At 42.9% G+C, this 19,147-nt stretch overlaps 1 protein-coding gene across 2 annotated transcripts; it reads left to right on the forward strand.

Moving 5' to 3' along the window:
* Positions 1–31: 31 nt before the first annotated feature.
* SLC25A27 (solute carrier family 25 member 27) lies at positions 32–18,351 on the forward strand. Of its 2 annotated transcripts, XM_009667960.2 has the most exons (10): positions 32–1,045; positions 4,187–4,603; positions 6,192–6,383; positions 7,190–7,274; positions 9,142–9,264; positions 10,447–10,559; positions 12,584–12,668; positions 14,535–14,627; positions 14,972–15,074; positions 16,570–18,351. In XM_009667960.2, exons 2-10 carry the CDS (start codon positions 4,501–4,503, stop codon positions 16,639–16,641), a joined length of 969 nt encoding a protein of 322 aa, XP_009666255.1. In that variant the 5' UTR covers positions 32–1,045; positions 4,187–4,500; the 3' UTR covers positions 16,642–18,351. The 2 variants fall into 2 exon arrangements, with proteins under 2 accessions (XP_009666255.1, XP_068793100.1); XM_068936999.1 differs by lacking the exons at positions 4,187–4,603; positions 14,972–15,074.
* The last annotated feature ends 796 nt before the right edge of the window (positions 18,352–19,147 follow it).

Genomic DNA, 19,147 nt, shown 5'->3' on the forward strand with positions numbered 1-19,147 from the left:
CGCCACACAAGCAGCCAGAGACATTGAGGCTGTGGCAAGACCGTGGGCTCATTCTTCTCTTCAGTTTAAGAAATGATTTTAAGGAACATTCAAGATTGCAAGTGAAGAGATGGTGATTAAGGCAGCCTGTGCAGATATTTAGATTTTTACGAGACGGATGGCAAGAAATTTCTGGAGAACTCAGCTTAAACAGTGAGCCTTATGAATGGTATCTCTCACTTGAATGAGAGCATGTCATTAAAGACTACAACATAACACACGAGGGAGTAAGTCTGTGAAAGATGCACAGACAGTCTGCATGTTTGCATTTCCTAATTTTTGAGAACTTGACTTTTATGTACCCTGAACATAATCTTGGTGTGCCAGTTACACACACATAAAAAGAAACCAACCTGACCTCTTCTGATGTTGCAGTGATTACCATCAGCAGGTTTTGAATTGTCACAGTGATCACAGGAGCCATTCTCTGCTCCTCAGGCACCGGACACACTAGTAAGATCTTGTTAGTGTCTTCTAAAATGTGGGTCTGCCAGTAGAAGGAAATGAGAGAGCCTGTGATCTCCACATCTGTTTATACCAGGCGTCCTTGAAATCATGCTTGACTGACCTGACAGCCTTCTACGATGAGATAACTGCCTCAGTAGATGAGGCACAGATGAGAACTGCTGGGCTCAGAGGGCTGTAACCAGTGGCAGGAAGTCCAGCTGGAGGCCAGTCACTGGTGGTATACCCCAGGGTAAGGTTAATACTGAGGCCAATACTGTGTAACATCTTCATTAATAGCCTGGATGATGGGACAGAGAGCACCCTCAGCAAGTTTGCAGAAGAAACAAAGCTGGGAGGAGTGGTTGATAGACCAGAGGGACCTCGACAGGCTGGGGAAATGGGCTCATGACCTTCATTAAATATTCATTCTGAAATACATTCAAACGTTACTTACTCTGGTAGGAAACAATGCATAGGTGCAAAGGAAAATATCCAAGTATTTGAACCGTAACAAGTAGGATGTGAATCTCCATTTCAGCAAACTGTCTGGAAGAAACAGGTACGTCCCTTTAACTTACTATGCTTTTATGTAGTAGTATGATATTACTACGCTTACATGTTTAACTATCATATGCGTTTGTATGTGTATTTCCTGATTTTATTTTAGCCATCACATTCTTTTCCCACAAAAGGGAAATAGTGGTAAGAAAGGTAAGAGCCTTGTAATACTGGAAAATATTTTTATATGTACAATCTAAGTTGTGAGTTTAAAGTGACCTATGTATACAAGTAAGAAAAGCCCTCAACTCTGCATGAAGACCTGCATTAAAGGCTTTGTGTTGGTTTTGGATTTTTTTTTAGTTTAGCTTCTGTTCCTTGGGAATATTTAGTGAAGGATAAGTGATGCTAATGAAAGGCATTATTCACATTGTGAGGACAGTATAACCAGTATGATGGTATGACAGTTACTAATAAACTTTCCCATGCAGCTAAGCCATCAGACTAGGCCTTATTCCTGCGGCTGATGATACTTAGTGGTCTTTCCAATGTAAACTGACACAGTTGTCACTGATGAAGGCAGGTTAGAGGACTGGTGCAGTCTGGTTGCTTTTCCCCAGCAGCGCATAGTCCTCCCAAACCATGCTGCTGTTCTTCCATCATATCTGAAGTCCACGCTCCCTCAGTGTATATGCAGCCTTTGATCAAACTGACTTTGGACAGAAATCAGAAAATGCTGTCTCATTAAACATTGAAATAAATAAATATGGAGGGTCCTCTCTGCTGAAGCTCTTTCCCTCAGGATTTTGGAATAAATAAACTCCAGCTGTTTGACTGACCTCCATGAGCACTGGCATTTCACTGCTCCACAAATCACAGAGCTGTCCAAGCAAGCATTCATCTCCAGATAGATTCATTTCAAAGATCCTGTGGGAAGAGAACATTCTTCCCCACAACTATCCCCAAATCAGTCTAGTTTAAAAAATAACTTATTTTCCAAGAACAAAAATGCCCATGGAGACTTGATCTCTCCATATGATGCTGCACCATTCAGGGGCTTATTTTCAGGCTGTTATTAATAGCATGTGTCAATGGGGTCATCCTTTGTGGATTTGCAAGTATTTCCTTATTTTTTGAAAATATAGGGACTGAATAAGATGTTGAGGAGACAACACAGTGACAACATGTGGACTCCTATGGACTTATCTTTATGGATTTACTGAGAGCAAACTGTGCTTGACCAACCTGATTAATTGCCTTTCATAACGAAATGACTGGCTCTGTGGATAAGGGCAGAGCAGAGGATGTTATTTAACTTGATTGAGCAAGGTTTTTGACTTGGTCTCACATAGTTTGGTTTGCTACACTGGGGAAGTATAGTTTGGACAGGCAGGCTACAAGGTAGCTGAGAAACTGGCTGGACCACTGGCCTCAAAGATCAACAGTTTGAAGTCCAAGTGGTTGTTGGTTACCAGTGGCATTCCTTAGGGGTCAACACTGGGGCTGATGCAGTTTAATATCGGTGACGTGGATGATGGGATGAACCTCAGCAAGCTCTTGCACAATGTCAAATTAGGGGGAATGTGGATACACTAGATGGCAGGGCTGCCATCTAGAAGGACCTTGACAAGATGGAGGAATACTCTGATAGAAACCTCGTGAAATTCCACAAAAATAAATGCAAAGTTCTACACCTGGATTGGGATAACCCCACACATTGATACAGGCTGAGCGCTGACTAACTGAGTAACAGTTCTGCAGAAAAGGGCAGGGGAGTCCTGGTGGACAACAGGTTGAACAGGAGTCAGCAGTGGGCCTTTGTGATGATCAAGGCCAACTGCATCCTGGGCTGTATTAGGAAAAGCGTAGGCAGCAGGTGGAAGGAAGTGATTATTTCCCCTTTTTGGCTTTTGTGAGGCTGAATTTTGAACACTGCGTCCAGTTCTAGCCCCTTGGGCACAAGAAAAATGTTGATAACTGGACAGAGTCCAGAGCACTTTAGGGGCGCTAAAGAGGCTGGAGCAAATGATGCAAGAGATAGAGTGGGGTTTGTTCAGCCAAGAGAACCTGATTTAACTTTGAAGTTATCCCTGCTTTGAAAAGAGGACTGGACTAGATGACGTCTAGAGGTTCCTTCCAACCTAAATTATTCTATGAATAGATGATCTACGGTCGGATGTATAATGGCACAAGCTGACCCAAGCCCAGAGAATAACTGTAGAGGAAGGCACAAAAAAACTCAACAGTAGATTGCATAAGCTGCCTAGAATAAAGCTCTTACACCAATTGTACCCACAGTGCAGCCAGACATGTTTGCATTAAATTGCAATAGGCCTTCCTCCCATTCAAGAGTCAGTATTTCTTGTCAGTGGTTTGTCCCATTACTGCATGAATTCTAATGAATTCTAACCCAAAGAAGGATCCAATATAAAACTGACTGTTGGTGACAGACTAGATAAATTCATCTCACTTTAGTGGAGTATTTTACCTGCAATGCTGCCCTTCATTTGTTGAGTCATTGTGACCCTGAATACATACCAAAACGTTAGTCAGTCAAACAGGGGCAGGCGGTTTTCTGGGATAAGTTTCTGTGACCTAAAAATCCTCAGATCCTCAACATGAGGATTAGTGATTAACGGTTAATGATTAACTTAGTGATTCGGCTGAGCCTTAAGGATAAATGAACAGCTTCTCCTGAATAGCAAATGCTCTTTTCACTCTGAGAACATAAACACACCTGCATTAATTTAAGAGAAATTAGGAAGGGCACACAATTAATTTGGCTTCAGTGTTCAACAAGGAAGGACTTTAAACTTTTTACGCATGGGTGTTTGACCGAGGACTAGCTTCTGTCCTGCCAGGGTTGTGTGCCCCTCGCTCAGAGTGTGCTACTCTGTGCCTAATCTGCAGGAGATGTGAACTGTTACAAACATTAACAAGCTACTTCTTCAGCTCAAAGTGTTGCTGTTGCTAATTTAGCTTCAGTTAAGGCCAGTCTGGATTAATTACTCTGTCATACAGAAGGTGGCTACGGCGCCTGTGCAGCAGTGGGATATTGTTTGGGGATCCTTAGAGCTACGGCTCTGTTGCCAGTGACAGAGAACGTGAGTCTGTCCAACTCAAAACACCGGACCAGGCAAACAAACTCCACACGTGCTCTGATAACCATGAGGTCTCACTAATGATTTTTTTTTGAACGCAGAGAATGCAATTCTGTGCGTGAGACTGTATCTTCACGGCTGTTTTCCTCGTGGACAATGGTGTTGGTGACAGACTACATTTCCCAGGAGCCTATTGCGCAGGAGTCTCTTATGTCACTGAGCAAGGACCAGGCGGATCTTCAGGAAGCATTTGAGCTGCTGCAGTTGCTAGTGCTGGCGCTGTAGAAATATGACCTTCAGAAATTTGTCTCCTAAACAACCCAGAACCTAGTTGGGTATTGATGTCAGTGTGGCCAGGGCTTCGTTTCTTTCAGATCCTTTCAGGGTGGCTGGTTAGTCTTATGTTACATGCTAAATGTTACCTGCAGAAGAAGAGAAGAGCTTACCTCTTCCAGAGAGGTGGCCCCGAGCCAGCAAATTCACTCTGTCAGCCTGTGCAGCAGCTGTGGCAGAACTAGGTACAAATCGCCATCATTTTGCTAGGGGGAAGGGGATCAAAATTTATTTATGGGGGGGAAGAGGGAACTTCAGTCCCTCCTTGCTCCTTGATGTTTGCTCTGGGTTTTCTGCTCCGTAAAATCTGTTCATTCCATTCTGTTCACTGTACTTTTCAATAATTTAAGCCTTGCAAGTATTTTATGCCATCTAGTTTATCTGTGACCGCAGCATGGGATTTTTAGATCTCAGTCTTTGCCTCTGAGACTTAAGAGCTGCAGTCATGAACCTAAACAAGCTCTGTCTAATTTAAGCTTTGTGCTTGCTTTGTTTCTGCAAGAACACCGAATAGGACAATCTGTTACCTAAGTTAGTTGGAAGGTGCTGACTTCTTTAGGAATTTGCTTTCCATGGTTAATCAGAAAAAGAAAAACAGAATCTTGTGTTTCTGGTTACAGTAGAGATGTCTGGTGGAGTATACTAAAGTGCTTGCTGAAATGCAGGAAGCTAGAGCCCTTGCATATGCATGGCACTGCTTTGTGATCAGTAACTTATTTGTAATATTTTTCAGCATACATTGTATAATTTGTACAATTAAACCTGTTGCATTGTTCTAATGATTTGTGACTTTTCTGTTTTTGAAAGTCTTTAAACATGAACCCCAAACTTAAAGCTTGACTAGACTGTAAGTCTGCTGAGGCTGTTAGTATTAATCACATTCCCCTAGCACCTCTGAGTCCTGCTCGTGGAAGCACCCTATTGTGTGGACTGTTGCACAGATGCGGAGCTAAAGACACCCTCTGCTCCCGGTAATTCACAGCCTAAGACAGAATGCAACAGCCTGGGAAGTACCATCACCTATTGGGACACTACTGGTCTCTGTGTAGATACACAGCCATACAGTGGTTGCTGAGGGTTTTGAAATTAGTCCACATTAGCCCTGTGTACCCACAAGTTTTCAGGAGCAGTATGGGGAGGAGACTGAGGTATGCTACCTTCCCTGGCCATCTTATTCCAGTGAGAGAAACAACAAGCTAAATGTGCTTTTTGTGCATGAGCATCTGGCATGCTTTGAGTGGTTCATAAGACGGATGGATTCAGAGGCCTGTTTGCCCCGTGCTTACCTACATGAGCATCTGCATTATGTGACAGTCATTGTGAGGTTGTTCCTGACTCTGTACCGTGTGCTTCCTCAGCGTTGGGCAGAACTGGCCACGTTCCTGATGTGAGGTTTGACTGATCTTTATTCCTCTGCCACTGTGGGGAGTAACTGGAATAGATTTTTTAATCCAGAGTCTCTTGGAAAGCATATGTATTGCATAACAAATGAACCTCTTCAGAAAGAAGTAGGGAGAAGAACTGGTGTTTGATGGAAATGTGTTTTTGTTACTTAGTGCTAAAAGCCACTTTTAGCAAAGTCGGACGTAAATTGCCTTTTGTTCTCCACTGATGACTTATAGCCCTGTTGGATAAGGTCCCTGCTGCGTGCTTGTGCTCAGACAGTCCAGTTCACCACCTGGCGGGGAGATATTTTGGCACAGATGTTACCAGTGTGGTAGGTCTCTTCAGGTGGAGCCATATTCATGTTTTTTCCATGCTGTTTCTCTTCAGTGACGTTTCCCCTGGATCTCACGAAAACTCGACTGCAGGTCCAAGGTGAAGCTGCCATTCGTCGGAGTGGAACTGTTGCTGGCCAAGTTGTCCCTTACCGCGGTATGCTGCGTACTGCGGTTGGCATTGTGCAAGAGGAAGGCTTACTAAAGCTCTGGCAAGGAGCCACACCTGCTCTCTACAGGCACATAGGTAACTATCTGCTCATGCTGGGACAAGTTAGGGTGCTGCCTTCTGTAGTCAACAGCCTTGTGGCCTGACCCTGCCATATCTCGTTGTACTTTAGATATATCTGGAAGGACCTCTTCAGTCTACCCTGCAACCTCACTCAGAAATACATAAGGCTGGCTCAGTCCCCTCTCCTCCCTCCCTTGCCCAATCCTTCACAGCCTTATTCTGACTTCTGGGAAAATAAAATACAATTTTCCTGTCATCTTTGCAGGAAGTTCTACAGCGCAGACAGGCATTTGGCATCCACTTGGTTTATTTGAGGGAAGTGGGGATAGGCTGGGAAAAAAAGATAAGTTTGCAAGCAGTAGGATGAAGAAATGCATCAGCAGTTTTGTCAGAGGTAACAGCTCTCTGTGTTTTATTTGCAAATACAGTGACAGCAGCAAACCTCAAAAGCACTTGTGGGAGGTTTTGTTGCTGGGCAGCCAGCTGAGAATGAAGGAGCACTCATACAGGAAAAGCAGGGTCAGCAATGCAGTAGCGTCTCCTGAGCATGCTGGTGTAACCATCTGACTCTCGGAAGACGTATGGCTTAGCCAGAGAGATTCTCTGATACTAAGAAGTTCTGGCATTTATTCCAGTCAGCGCCCCCTGCCCCGATATCCAGGACTTTCATATCCATTTTGATCATGGATTTGAAAGTCAGTGACTAGCAGACCCCGCCAAACTCTGTAATGTTTTACAACTAATCTCTTGCTCTTTCTATAGTAGTGCGACATCCAGAAATGGCAGACCTAAGAATTGTCTCCCACTTTTGCTTTCCGCAGTATACTCTGGAGTGCGGATAGTTGCATATGAGCATCTTCGTGACTCTGTGCTTGGCAGGGCTGAGGATGGAAGCTTTCCATTCTGGTAATTCTGCATTTATATTGTTGCCTGTTTTGGGATTGCCCTTACTGCAGCAGTTCTGCAAAACTGGCTAGAAAGGGATCTTTTCCTCATGGTTTGCCTACCTGAAGAGGGTTAACATAAAACAGGACTTTAAACACGCATATGGACTTTCTGATTTTGGCTCAGAGCAGTATTTTTTCATTCAACTGGGAGCAGGATTAAGGAATACTGAAATAAGTTTCTCGGGGCTTAACTAAGACCATGATTACCCTAGTAAAGGTGCCCTAGTAAAAGAGGAACACGATAAAACGCACGCATAGAAATAGCTGCTTGGGAAGACACAGCTTGTCTCTGGGAGGAATTAGCCTGGATCAGAGCTGAGGCAGTGCAGCTTTACCATGATTCGTAGTGGCAGTTCTTTTTTTCTTTCCTCTTGGGGCAGGGGAAGTTCTTAAGTGTAGGTGAGTCATAGCTGGTCATACAGCTGTGTGTGATGGCTGTTAGAGAAGCTGTGAGCTATTGCACAAACTCAGTGCCAATATGAGTAACAGCAGCGGACTGGGAGATTAAAACCAGAGGCTGTAGTTCAGCTGAGCGAAGGTGGACCTGCAGCTAGCCACACGTACAACGCACAGCTCAGAGGGTACCCGAGAGCTCGGTTAGCTTCAGGCTGGGTCAGACTGCATGCAGGTTAGCAGAGGTGTCAAATATCCCCTGGAACCAATTAGCCAACACGCTTTTGCACAAAAGAAGGGAGGGCTAGCACATCTCAGACACGTAGCTGCTGGAGGGATAGGTCCAACTAGGTGTTATTTAGCAGCAGTATGGCAAAGTTTTGCTATTTTGCTGCTTGTCATGCTGCTTAGATAAAGGGAACATGGGTGAGAAATTCTGTCATTATGCCTTTAAATTATAAGAGGGGAATAGGAAGACTTGCTGATTCTGGTCTTATATTGAGTTCCTCGCTTTCCCGGCTACTAAAGAAGCAGATTGCGAAGGAAAAGCCACCATTTTGTTCATGTGTGTATGACAGACGTCAGCCTAAATTACATCTGTGCATCTTTCCTGAGGAGACAAGTGATCCTATGCAAAGCCAAAAGAAGGTCTTTTCTTTGTAGATTTAAATCTACTATTGCTGAGTAGATTTAACTCAGCAATACTTAAATCTCATTCGTTTTTGAGAATGCAGATGGCAGATAGCCACAGAAGTAGCCCTTTGCCTGCACGGCATGAAGTAGATTTTTCTGTAAACTCACTTGCAAAAAATCAGTAAATTTTAAAGATTTTTTTTTGATTGCTAAAATTATGGTCATACATTTTTATAATCATATACAGTATCATATCCAATCAAGTATTTTACTCCAAAACGTACTCAGTAATCTTAGGTGCAAAATGTAAATGTTTTTAAGATGGGATTTATAAAATCTAATATAGATAAAATACTTCTCATGCATGTTGCTATGGGAAAGAGGAACTGCAGATAATACTAAAATAAGCAGAAGCAGAAAATTAACGTGACCGATCTAGTAGCGATGTGAGTGATAAACAAAATTTTGTATGTTGGGAGGTAGTTTAGAGTTTCATATTACCCTTCAGTTATTGTAATATATGAAGCAACATCTCTTACTTGTGTATCTTGCCATCTTGCCTTTAAATCTTAAGTGAGGAACTTCATGTAACCTGAAGAAGCAGGAGAGCATTTTGTTAATTTATGATTAATGATCCACAGTTACCACAGTTACTAACTTAACTCTGGCTCTTAGTATAAGAAAAAGTCGTTTAAATTTGTTTCACCTGGGCAATGCTGCTGAACTCTTTAGATCAAGCACTGTGATTTCTTAAGATCTTCAGTGCATTCTGGAGCACCTTTTCTTTCCCATTTTAACAGGAAAGCTGTAGTTGGAGGCATGTCTGCAGGTGCCATTGGTCAGTTTTTTGCCAGCCCAACTGATCTGGTGAAGGTACAGATGCAGATGGAAGGAAAGAGGAAGTTAGAAGGAAAACCATTACGGTTAGTTCCTCTCTAAGTTGGCAATTCTTCTGTTAATGATTTCTCTTTGGCTGTTCCAAATTTCCTTGCATGCGAGACATACATTCAGACCATTGTAGATGCAAAAATGTATGAATGTAATTTGTCCAGCCCGTTTCTGCAACACATCCTGTGAGCTTGTTTAATCATGCCCCTGTTTAATCTGGTTCACTTGCTGTGGGAGGCCCAAATAACAACAATTATTGAATGTTGTATACAAAAAGCCACCTGGACATCAAATATTCAAATCTGGAACAGGTTTGAATTTGGCTGAAGTTGATACCACTTGGTAGACTGTGTGATGTATGTGAAACAAGTCAGTATTTCTGCCTTGCTTGCTGTTGTGACAGCTAATGCTGTTTGCAGCTTTTATAGGGATGTGAAAAGAAGTATCAGAATAACACCAAGGATCACAGTATTATTAAACCTCTTAGTCAGGAGTGAGTCGTGTTTCTTGAGTGTTGGGAAGGAGGGAAAGGGTAGGCTTCTCTCCTCCTATCTTCTGCCATCCCTTTTCCCTGGCTGATCTGATCTCTTCTGGGGAAGAGTTGTACCACCTGACGGCTCTGGGCAATGGAGCGGGTAAGGGATTTGAGACTTCTCCCTTATTCCCTTTGTACTTGCTTTCCTTCTTCTAACATATCGGCCCCACAGCAGCAGTTCTACTCCAGTACTTTTCTAGAGAAAGGGAAAGACACTTTCTGAAGAAGGGAAACTGAAAGTAGAGATGGGGCAAATGGCTTGTTCTCATACTGCTGTGCAGGAAGCACAGCAGCAGAGAAGGGCTAGGCTCGCCTGCAAACAGCAACGCTGGAGACCCTCATTGCAGATACCAGAACACAGTGCTGTTTGTACCCTAACCTGCTGGTGTCATTTGGTTTCTTATGTGGTTAGTATTGCAATGCTCCCGTGGGGTCAGAGGGTCTTCTATCATTAGTGATCAGATTGCTGCTTACTACGGAAACTGGTGTGTTTGGTAAGTTGCTTCGGTATGAAGGTCAACGATTAAGGGAAGGCCAGATCCTCACGGGTATAAATTTTCATTGTTCTGACAATGTTGGTGCGCATCAGCTGGGACCTTGGTTCAATAAAGTCTTGGAATATGTAGAGCAAAGATTTCTCTGTGGCTGAATTCTCTGCTTACCGGTTGAATATTGATTTCAGATTTCAAGGAGTGCACCATGCATTTATGAAGATCCTGTCTGAAGGAGGAATACGGGGACTTTGGGTTGGATGGGTGCCAAATGTTCAGAGAGCTGCTCTGGTAAACATGGGAGGTAAATTTAATAACTTATTCTGCAGTGCTTAAGGCTGCATCTAAACTGTAAGAAAGGAGAGTTCAGCTGCTCACCTAATCTTAGTCTCTTGATTCGCTCTGCTGGGGTCCTGCTTGGAGTGCACTGCATCTAACTTCTGGCTTGTGCACCTGGCTTTCTTCCCTGTAGAAATCAAGTTGCTAAAAGGAATGGTTCATGCCTGAGTTACTGATAGGGAGCAGCCAGGGCTGGCTGCTCTGTAAGGGACGGGGAGCCAAGAGCTAACTGCGATAACACAGGCAACAGGGCAGGGGCCTTGCCAGTTGTCCCATTGCCTCAAGCGAGGCGAGCAGGGGAGGCCTGGAGATAGTAGCCAGGTTCAACCAAGAGTCCAGATCATCAGGCAAGTTTGTGATGATGAGACAGCTCTGAGGTCAAGCCAGGAAGGTGAGTAAGGATCAGGTCTGGTTGGGACACAGCCCAGCGATCACCGGGCAACTCCATAGTGATGAGGCAGGTCCAGGTGAGGCTGGGAAGTCAGCCTTTGGGTCAGGGTCCAGATCAGCAAGGTCGATGGCCAGGCACAGGTATGCCTGTGACAGAGCTGTGGAAAGGCACACCTACAGAATAGGTCAGGCAGGGACTGACAGCCCAGGGCTGAGCTGGAATGGGGCCCATGGACAGCAGAGTGGGTGGAGGACCAGATGAGGCTGGTCGGGGCTAGTAAGGCCCATTAGTGCCCTCATGGCCCTGGCAGTCTCCTGAAATAGGGTGAATTTGCTGCCTGAGTGCTCAACTGATCCAAGAAACTCTTGCGCTTCCCATATACAGATAGAGCCTTCGTGTGCCTGCCCAAAACTGCTCGGATATTGGTCTTTGATCTCCCTTCTGAGGTTTTGTCTATCACATGAACTCTTTTACAATTGGAATGTTTACCACTGGGTATGACTGGGCTGTAAAGCGCTAGAAAGAGCTGGGAGGATCATCCTGCTTAGTAGGCAGAGCTTTGAGTTTTCAGGCGAGGACACTGGAAATGTATCCCAGATCTCCACTCATTTCAGATCACCATCTTTCATTCAGGCTCCCAGACACTGTAACTCATGTGTGCTTTCAGCTACTCATGATATAATGTCCATGGCACACGCACCTACTATTATTGCCCAACATTTCCAGCATATTTGATAACCTTTGCAAACTGTTACAGAAATGGGAGAGGTACAACCATCTTTATTGTGTTGTTTCTGATTTTGGTGAATGAGTTATTTTGGAAAGTTATCCATTTGGGATCCATTTTATCATTTGTGTGGTAACTCAGAGAAGAAGGAAGTGAAGTGGAGGACATACTCATATGTGTAATGACAGGAGCAAGAGCAGCAACTTGTAGGTTCGCCAATTGTCATCAGAAAGGGGGCAGAGTTAACTGTTATAGAAATAATTCAACCCTAGGTTTCCTAGGAGCAGAGTTTCACATACGTCTAGCAGTGAATTTAATTATTTATTTAAATGACGGTACAGCAAAGTAACAGCTCAAGCTGGGTGCCTCTGGGGAGGGACCCCAAACAAAGAAATTTTGGGGTAATTATACTCCTTACAGTCAAATTTCCCCGCCAGCTAGTGACAGTCTCTTCCAGTCTTCTTTACTGAGTCGGTGGTCTCTTTCCTTTCGATTGGCTCACATCTACATCCTGGGACAGTTGCTATATTCTTGCTTCACAGTGCCTTATCTTATCCCAGGGTTAACTGTTACCTCTGGCCATTGTGTTCTGTATCTTTGAGGGCTGGTTCTAGCTGGGTTTGCAGTCGCATCCTCAGCAATGTCTCTCGAGCTTATTTGCAATTCAGTCCTGCGGCCTGCAGGCTTCATCTACTTTAGGCACTAGCGCTGAGCTGGGCTAGGGCTAAATTAGCTCCCTTTTCTAACAGTAGCTGTGTCAATCGCTGCATCAGAAATTTAGGTTTTGCCAAGTCCGTGTCCTGAATTGGTAATAAATAGCACAAACACTACCTATTTCTAACAATGTGTTTTCTAAATATTTTCTTTACAGATCTGACCACTTATGACTCAGTGAAACACTTTTTACTTCTGAACACACCCCTTGTGGACAACAGCGTGACTCACAGTGTTGCCAGGTGCCCAATTCCTTTATCACTCTCTTTTTACTATGGAGTATTTCCAGCTTCACTGTCTAGATCTGAATGACTTATCTGTGCTAGCAGAAGCTCCTAGTCCCTGGCTGTGCTACTGCTGACAGAAAGCGCTTTTATAGTAACAGGGATTTTTTTGTCTGAGAGGACATCATTGTTCAAAAGGCACAAAGGATGCAACTATAGCTATAAAAACTGTCCTCACTAGAAGTGATACATTACATGGTATTCTCATACGAATGAGGTGCATCTAGTGCAATCATAGCCTTGACTATGGTCTAATCATGGAGCAGTATTGTTTTCAGGGAAATGCCTTTTTCTGCTTCCCTCTCTCCTCACTAGGAAATGGGCGGGGGGGGGATGTCTTTGGCTGGGTGGTGTGTCTTGCTCTGTGAGCTGCTTCAGTTGCCTGCTATGTGAGCGGAGATAACGCTCCACCTAATTTTGCACAGTTCTTTGCACTTCCATCCGGTAAATTCAATGTGATGTTGTTACACAGCAAAACCAATTCTAAGAAAAGAATGTTAATATATGAAATAATTAGGAAACGAGGGCTGGGAAATACCTGTGTTTGAGGAAGAGTTTGCTCTGATACTATATTCCCTGCTTTATCAAAGAAGTAAGGACTGAAAGGGAGCCATTGGGAAAAAAAAATACAGGAACTACCTGTAATTCCATAATTATTTCCACAGTGAAGAACTTTTAAGCAACGTGTCCTTTAAGTATGGAGTAGCAAAATGTTTGGCTTTTTTAGGGCCAGAACAAATAACAGCAATGTTGCTTCATGAGAGTGTGTTAATGTTGGACACACTTACAGATAGATCCCTGGATCTCTTCTTAGGAGTAGACATACGCTCCTGTTCCTGGGAGTGGTTTGCCTGGAACTGGATAGAGTATTCAGTGGGTACTGTATCTGATCAGTTATGTGCACATCTTGATTTTTTTTTTTCATGCTGCATTTCTTCTCTTCCTTGTACTTCTTTGTACTGTATGACCATTTTAAAGATCTGTTTTCAAGGCTTTCCATACCTCTCTCAAAGATATTATACTGATGCTTAACGTTCACGCATCTTGAAGCTCTCCTGGGTAAGAATTAATACCCCATTTATATGATGGCACTTAAATTCAGTGTCATAATTCACCTAAGCAAAATTGTCTTATGTGTGTATGGTCAGTTCACAACCGTGCTATCTGCTAGTTCTGTAACAAGTTCTTCCTGTAAGGTAAGTGTAGGTGTGCTTTCTGGTTTCCTTCTGGTTTAACTCTCCTTCAGTTGACTGATTTTTTGGGGGCAAGGGGGGAGAGCTGGATCTTCAGCTGAGATAAACCACCATAGTTCCACTGACTTTACTGAAGTTATGCCACCAAGTATATAGCTTGGAGGATATAAAATGTGAAAAATACATTTAAACATCTCAGTTCTCATCTTTGAGATTACAGGAATTTTCCTTTTTCTAGAATTTTTCGTATTTCGTCTAATCTAGCTTTAATTGTAGCAAACAGTAAGAGTGAGGGATATAATCTCTGCAGAATGATCTCTTTTATTCTCTTAAATTATGAAGAATTCTGCCTCATATAAACAGTATCATAGATTGCCTATTATGGGTCCTTATTCCTGCCTCAGAACTACGTATAGAGACTAGGGCAGCTGGCTCTGAGAGGATATTTGAGACAGAGCAAGAGGAATAGTAGCATGTGTTTTCCTAAATAAAGTTTGCATTAAGTTACGAGGTATTATTAATGATTTCATAATTACTGTTTTAAAATATCTTTATTCTTAGAATGATGTTGCTTAAATTGTAGTGATAAACCATAGGATTTTTTTCCTTAAGTCTCTGTTGTTATTGATAGTGCATGTTCTGGCCTGGTAGCTGCTGTTCTAGGAACTCCTGCTGATGTAGTCAAAACCCGGATAATGAACCAACCAAGAGGTAATCACGGAAGGTATGGACATTTCAGAGACTGACTTTTTAGTAGCAAGTTTAAACCCTGAGCCTCACTGATTTCACTAGAAGTTGATCCAAATGCTAAATCTCTAATCTGTTCTTCATCTTTTTGATTACCATTTTACTGTTTTAATTTTGCGTATCCGGGAGATTTCTGTTGTAATAGTCACCTAAGCTTAGTGAATTAATTAAGCATAATTCCGTTCTGATTAAACTCCAGCGAGCTTACAAAAGCTCTTGCTTGTACAAATTTGTCTGATAGAGACTATTTTTCATGTAGATGGGATTTTTAAGTGTGTATTTGTAATCCTAACAATATTTGTTCTCCTTGCATGTTGCTAGAGGTCTGCTGTATAAGTCTTCCATGGACTGCTTGATTCAAACTGTACAGGGTGAAGGGTTTATGTCTCTATACAAAGGCTTTATGCCAACGTGGATGCGAATGGTAAATGCCTTTTAACTCTGTTTACAACTAGATAATTGAACAACATGACATTAAAATGTAAAGAGCTCCTTCTGTGTTGGCATTTCCAAACTATTTGGGTGTCTCTCCGTGTACTCCGTTTAATTGCAGTTAGCACATTTGAATGTAGTGGATGAAACAAGTCGTGCAGTGTCACTTCCCAAACTTTAGTTTGGAAAATGCTGTCCTGCTTAATTGCTAGACATTTTCTTTGCTTTTTATACAACTTCAGGCTCCCTCCTTTCTCCCTTCCTCAATCTCTCTTTTGTTTCCTTCTTGTTCCCAGTCCTGAACTCCCTTTGCCTTCTTATCTTCATTCCTCCTTCTCCCCCATCATTTTTTCATTATTCCTCCTGCATCTCACTTTTGCCCCTGTTGTATTCAAGCCAGCAGCTTATGTCTGCGTGCTGCTGGACCGTTAGATACATCTACACAAGTATATCTATACCAGCTACATCTATACAGGTAAATTAAACAGTACTCGGGGCCTGGGAACTGGAACTTGACTGTCTCTACTGTGTTAGATCATGGTTCGTGTTGAGCCTGAGCCAGCTAACAGTTTACCAACTTCTGGGCACAGTTTTGCAGTTAGCATGGGTCAGAGACAATTCCCAATAGCAAATTTGGATGTGGCCACTTTTTTGTCTGTAACAGCTTAATAGTATGCATGTGTCTAGACTCTGCCAGCTGGCTTCAAGGCTACAGAACAAGTCTTGGTACTGTTTAGATTACCACTACAGATGTTGCTTTTCAGCCTCAGCCCTATGATTACAGAAAAATAGCCTCCTTTCTCTAACGTACAGATTCTGCAGGCCACTGCTCAGGCTCAGTAAGAGCTGTGCTCAGTAAGTTACTTCCTGTGCTCAGTAACTTACAGGAAAGTTCTGCTCAGTCCCTGTGTCCCTGAGTGAGATCACATTCAGTACTGCTGGGGTCTTTGTGAGTTTACTACTAAGTTAAAAATGTTCACAGAGCATATGCCAGCTTGGATTTCTCAAAGGCTTATACCTATGGACAATGTTTAGCGAGTGTTGCAAAGGAGCAGGAAAAAGAATTTCCTAGATATGAGACAGCCTTGTGCCAAATACCAATCTATGGCTCCAAAAACGTAGCAGAGCTTCTCCACCAAATGGATGTTAGATATAATATTTTATGCAGGAAGAAGTATGTAATATTCTGATTCCAGTTTTAGATTAAGTAAACCGTTTCCTTAAAAAACCTAAAAAAAACAATCCACCTGAAGTAGACTGCAAGCATGAAACATTTCAGGTCAAACATTTACAGGTTGGGAAACTGAAAAAAGTTTTTGGGTCTCTTGTGAAGGATTACGTAGCCCTAACAATATGCAACACTACAATTTCTGCATAGGAGATCTAATATGAGATTGTGCTAGAGAATATGAATATGAATTTAATATGTATTTATGTATTTGGTCACCTCCGTTTTAAGCTGCTAACTTCTGTGATCGCTTTCACAGGCTCCTTGGTCACTGGTATTCTGGCTTACGTATGAACAAATCAGAAGGATCTGTGGAATTAGTTCTTTCTAAAATCTTGAAACCATATCAATATGCACAAAACAAAGAAGAAACAGAAAGCTTAATTTTCACTCCACAAAGCACCTCCACCCCACAGAGAACTCACTCATGTAGGAGACTGGCAGTAGTGTCACATGTATAGGTTTACGCCCCAGGTCTAGTCCTTACTGCTTGGGGCTAGCCCTGATCTAATGGCACTATTTGCTTGAGAGGCTGCTACCTGAAATATAAGTTATCCACAGGATAAAATTATCCCAAAAATAATACTTCAACCTGCAGCGAGCATCAGCTTTCTGGAAGAATGAACAGAGGTAAACAAATCTACCAAGCAAGTAGATTATAATACTGTTTTTTCTTTTTCTGATAGAGATGGTCCATATGGTTAAGGACAAGAGTAGGTTGAACAATGCAGCACTGAACATCTTCTGGGGCTAAGCAGTGGGTACCAGTCTACAAAAGTATTTGGGAATTTTTTGTTACTATTACATTTGTATACACATAGAAAAAGAACTACTTCTCTTTCGTTTGATGTCTCCGGAAATCAAGCATGGAATGCCAACTACTGAAATAAGCAGCTGATCTGATTTGAAATATGTTTTGCTCAAAAGGTGGAAGGGCTTGTGTTCATCTTAATTCCCAGAGACTGTCTAATCTCTTCACTCAAACATCTGAATACTATTTTATGCATATTCACAAGTGAAATTCATTCCTCTACCTGGCAATGAAAAGCCTAGTTCACTTCAAGTTCCATTTGAGAAGCTGATAATACACATACTGTCCACAGCTGAACTACTTGTCTTGTGAAGGTCTCCGTGCTGACCTGGCAGACTGGGTAAATAACGCACCACTTCTCTGTGGAAGTAACACTCTGCCTGCCTATTTCAAATCTGGGTGGAAGCTTAGTTACAGTATTTTCTTTATAAACACAAAATATTTGAATACACAAGTGATTTTTTTTTTTTTAACCTAAAGCTTTCCAGTTTTCGTAGGCAAGGGGACTTACAGCTATTTGTTATTAGGTATATCTCTGGCAATCAGGAGGCAAGAAGGCAGTGTAATAGCAATCATAATGTAGCTAGCTGATAGAACAAAGCTGGCTTTGATCTAGCAATATTTAGTAATGACACGACTGTATAAGGCTTAGCTGCCTGAGTAAATACTTGAGATTACTTCTAGATTAGTCTTCTCAACTAGATCCTTCAATGGGCCTATTTGTGATTAAATACAGTTTGGGTGTCTGTTCTTGACTGCACTTGTGCTCTGTGATTACACTGTAGATCTGTTGTGGCTGCATGTGTTTGGGTATTGTGTTGCAGAGTGTAATTCCAGTTTGGAAAAACAGCTGTGTGAAAATTAATCTCACCATTACTAGGAGGTCAAAATGCTTTTGTTCAGAAATATTATTTTTCTAGTTGTCAGCTTGAGAAACTAATCTGAGTTCTTTCCTTCTTGCACATCCTCACCAGCAGTTATCAACCACAGGCAAAGCTGCTTCTTCATTTACATCCTGAGTGGTCCTGCCTGCAATCCTGTTAGTCAGACAGACCTGATGATAGATACGTAGAAGTGCCTGATCTAAAAAAGCAATTTTAGAAGTCTTTTAGTGAAAAGCTGTTTCAACTGCTAATGGAAGCTCTTTTTTGAGAAAGAAACACTGAAGAAGAGGTTTGTAACAGTACCAACGCCTAGTATTTTATATTCGGCAAATAAATAACTTGAATAGCAAAAGGTACCACTTGCTACGTTACTTTTTAGTGTTTTGTAATTAATTCCACATTTTTCAGGCAGAAGTGTCTTTCCTATGACGCACTTGGCCATATTTACTTTTAGACCAATTAGCTTCAATTTCAGGAGCTAAGAATTTTCCCTAGGATGGCTCCTAAGATTCCTGGACCAGACTATCTAGTGGGCTAAGAAAGGCTCCTTGAAGTCCTTGGGTCTGACTGTTCTTCATGCCTGCACTTATGACCATTGTCCCTAAAGGTTGGGAGGCGGCCAGCCCTATCAAAACTTTGACAGCCTGCCTGGGATGAAGGGGCGAAAACAGGGAGAAATGAGATGATTTCAGGGCACAGCAGAGGAAATGAGTGAGAGAGGGGTGACTCGAGTCAAGAGGAACTGGAAGGAGATGCTCCGCAGAGCACCCGTGTGTGCTGTTTCCTGAAGACCTCTGGGATGCTCCCTAGGGTTGCTCTGTCCATACTGGGGAGAGCACGAGGCACTGGCGTCCCTCAGTCGCGTGTCACCCTTCCCACGCTGTGGGTGGCCAAGCAGGCCAGGATCAGGAGGAAGTGGTGTCCTATGACTCGGGGAGGCTTTGAATGGTGACGGCGCAGACCAAAAGGCGAAATGACGCCTGCAGCCTCCGCAGGAAGGCACTGAAGAAGCTGGATGTAGGTTGGCACCGGGGTCTCGCTAGCCGAAGAGGGGTGACCAGACCCCAGCTCAGCTGCACCTGAGGAGGCACCACCCCAGCGGAGCCCCTCTGCAGAGCCGGCGGGTGCTGCGCGCAGCCCGC

This window comes from Struthio camelus, chromosome 3 (genome assembly GCF_040807025.1).
Source record: "Struthio camelus isolate bStrCam1 chromosome 3, bStrCam1.hap1, whole genome shotgun sequence".
Lineage (NCBI taxonomy): Eukaryota > Metazoa > Chordata > Aves > Struthioniformes > Struthionidae > Struthio > Struthio camelus.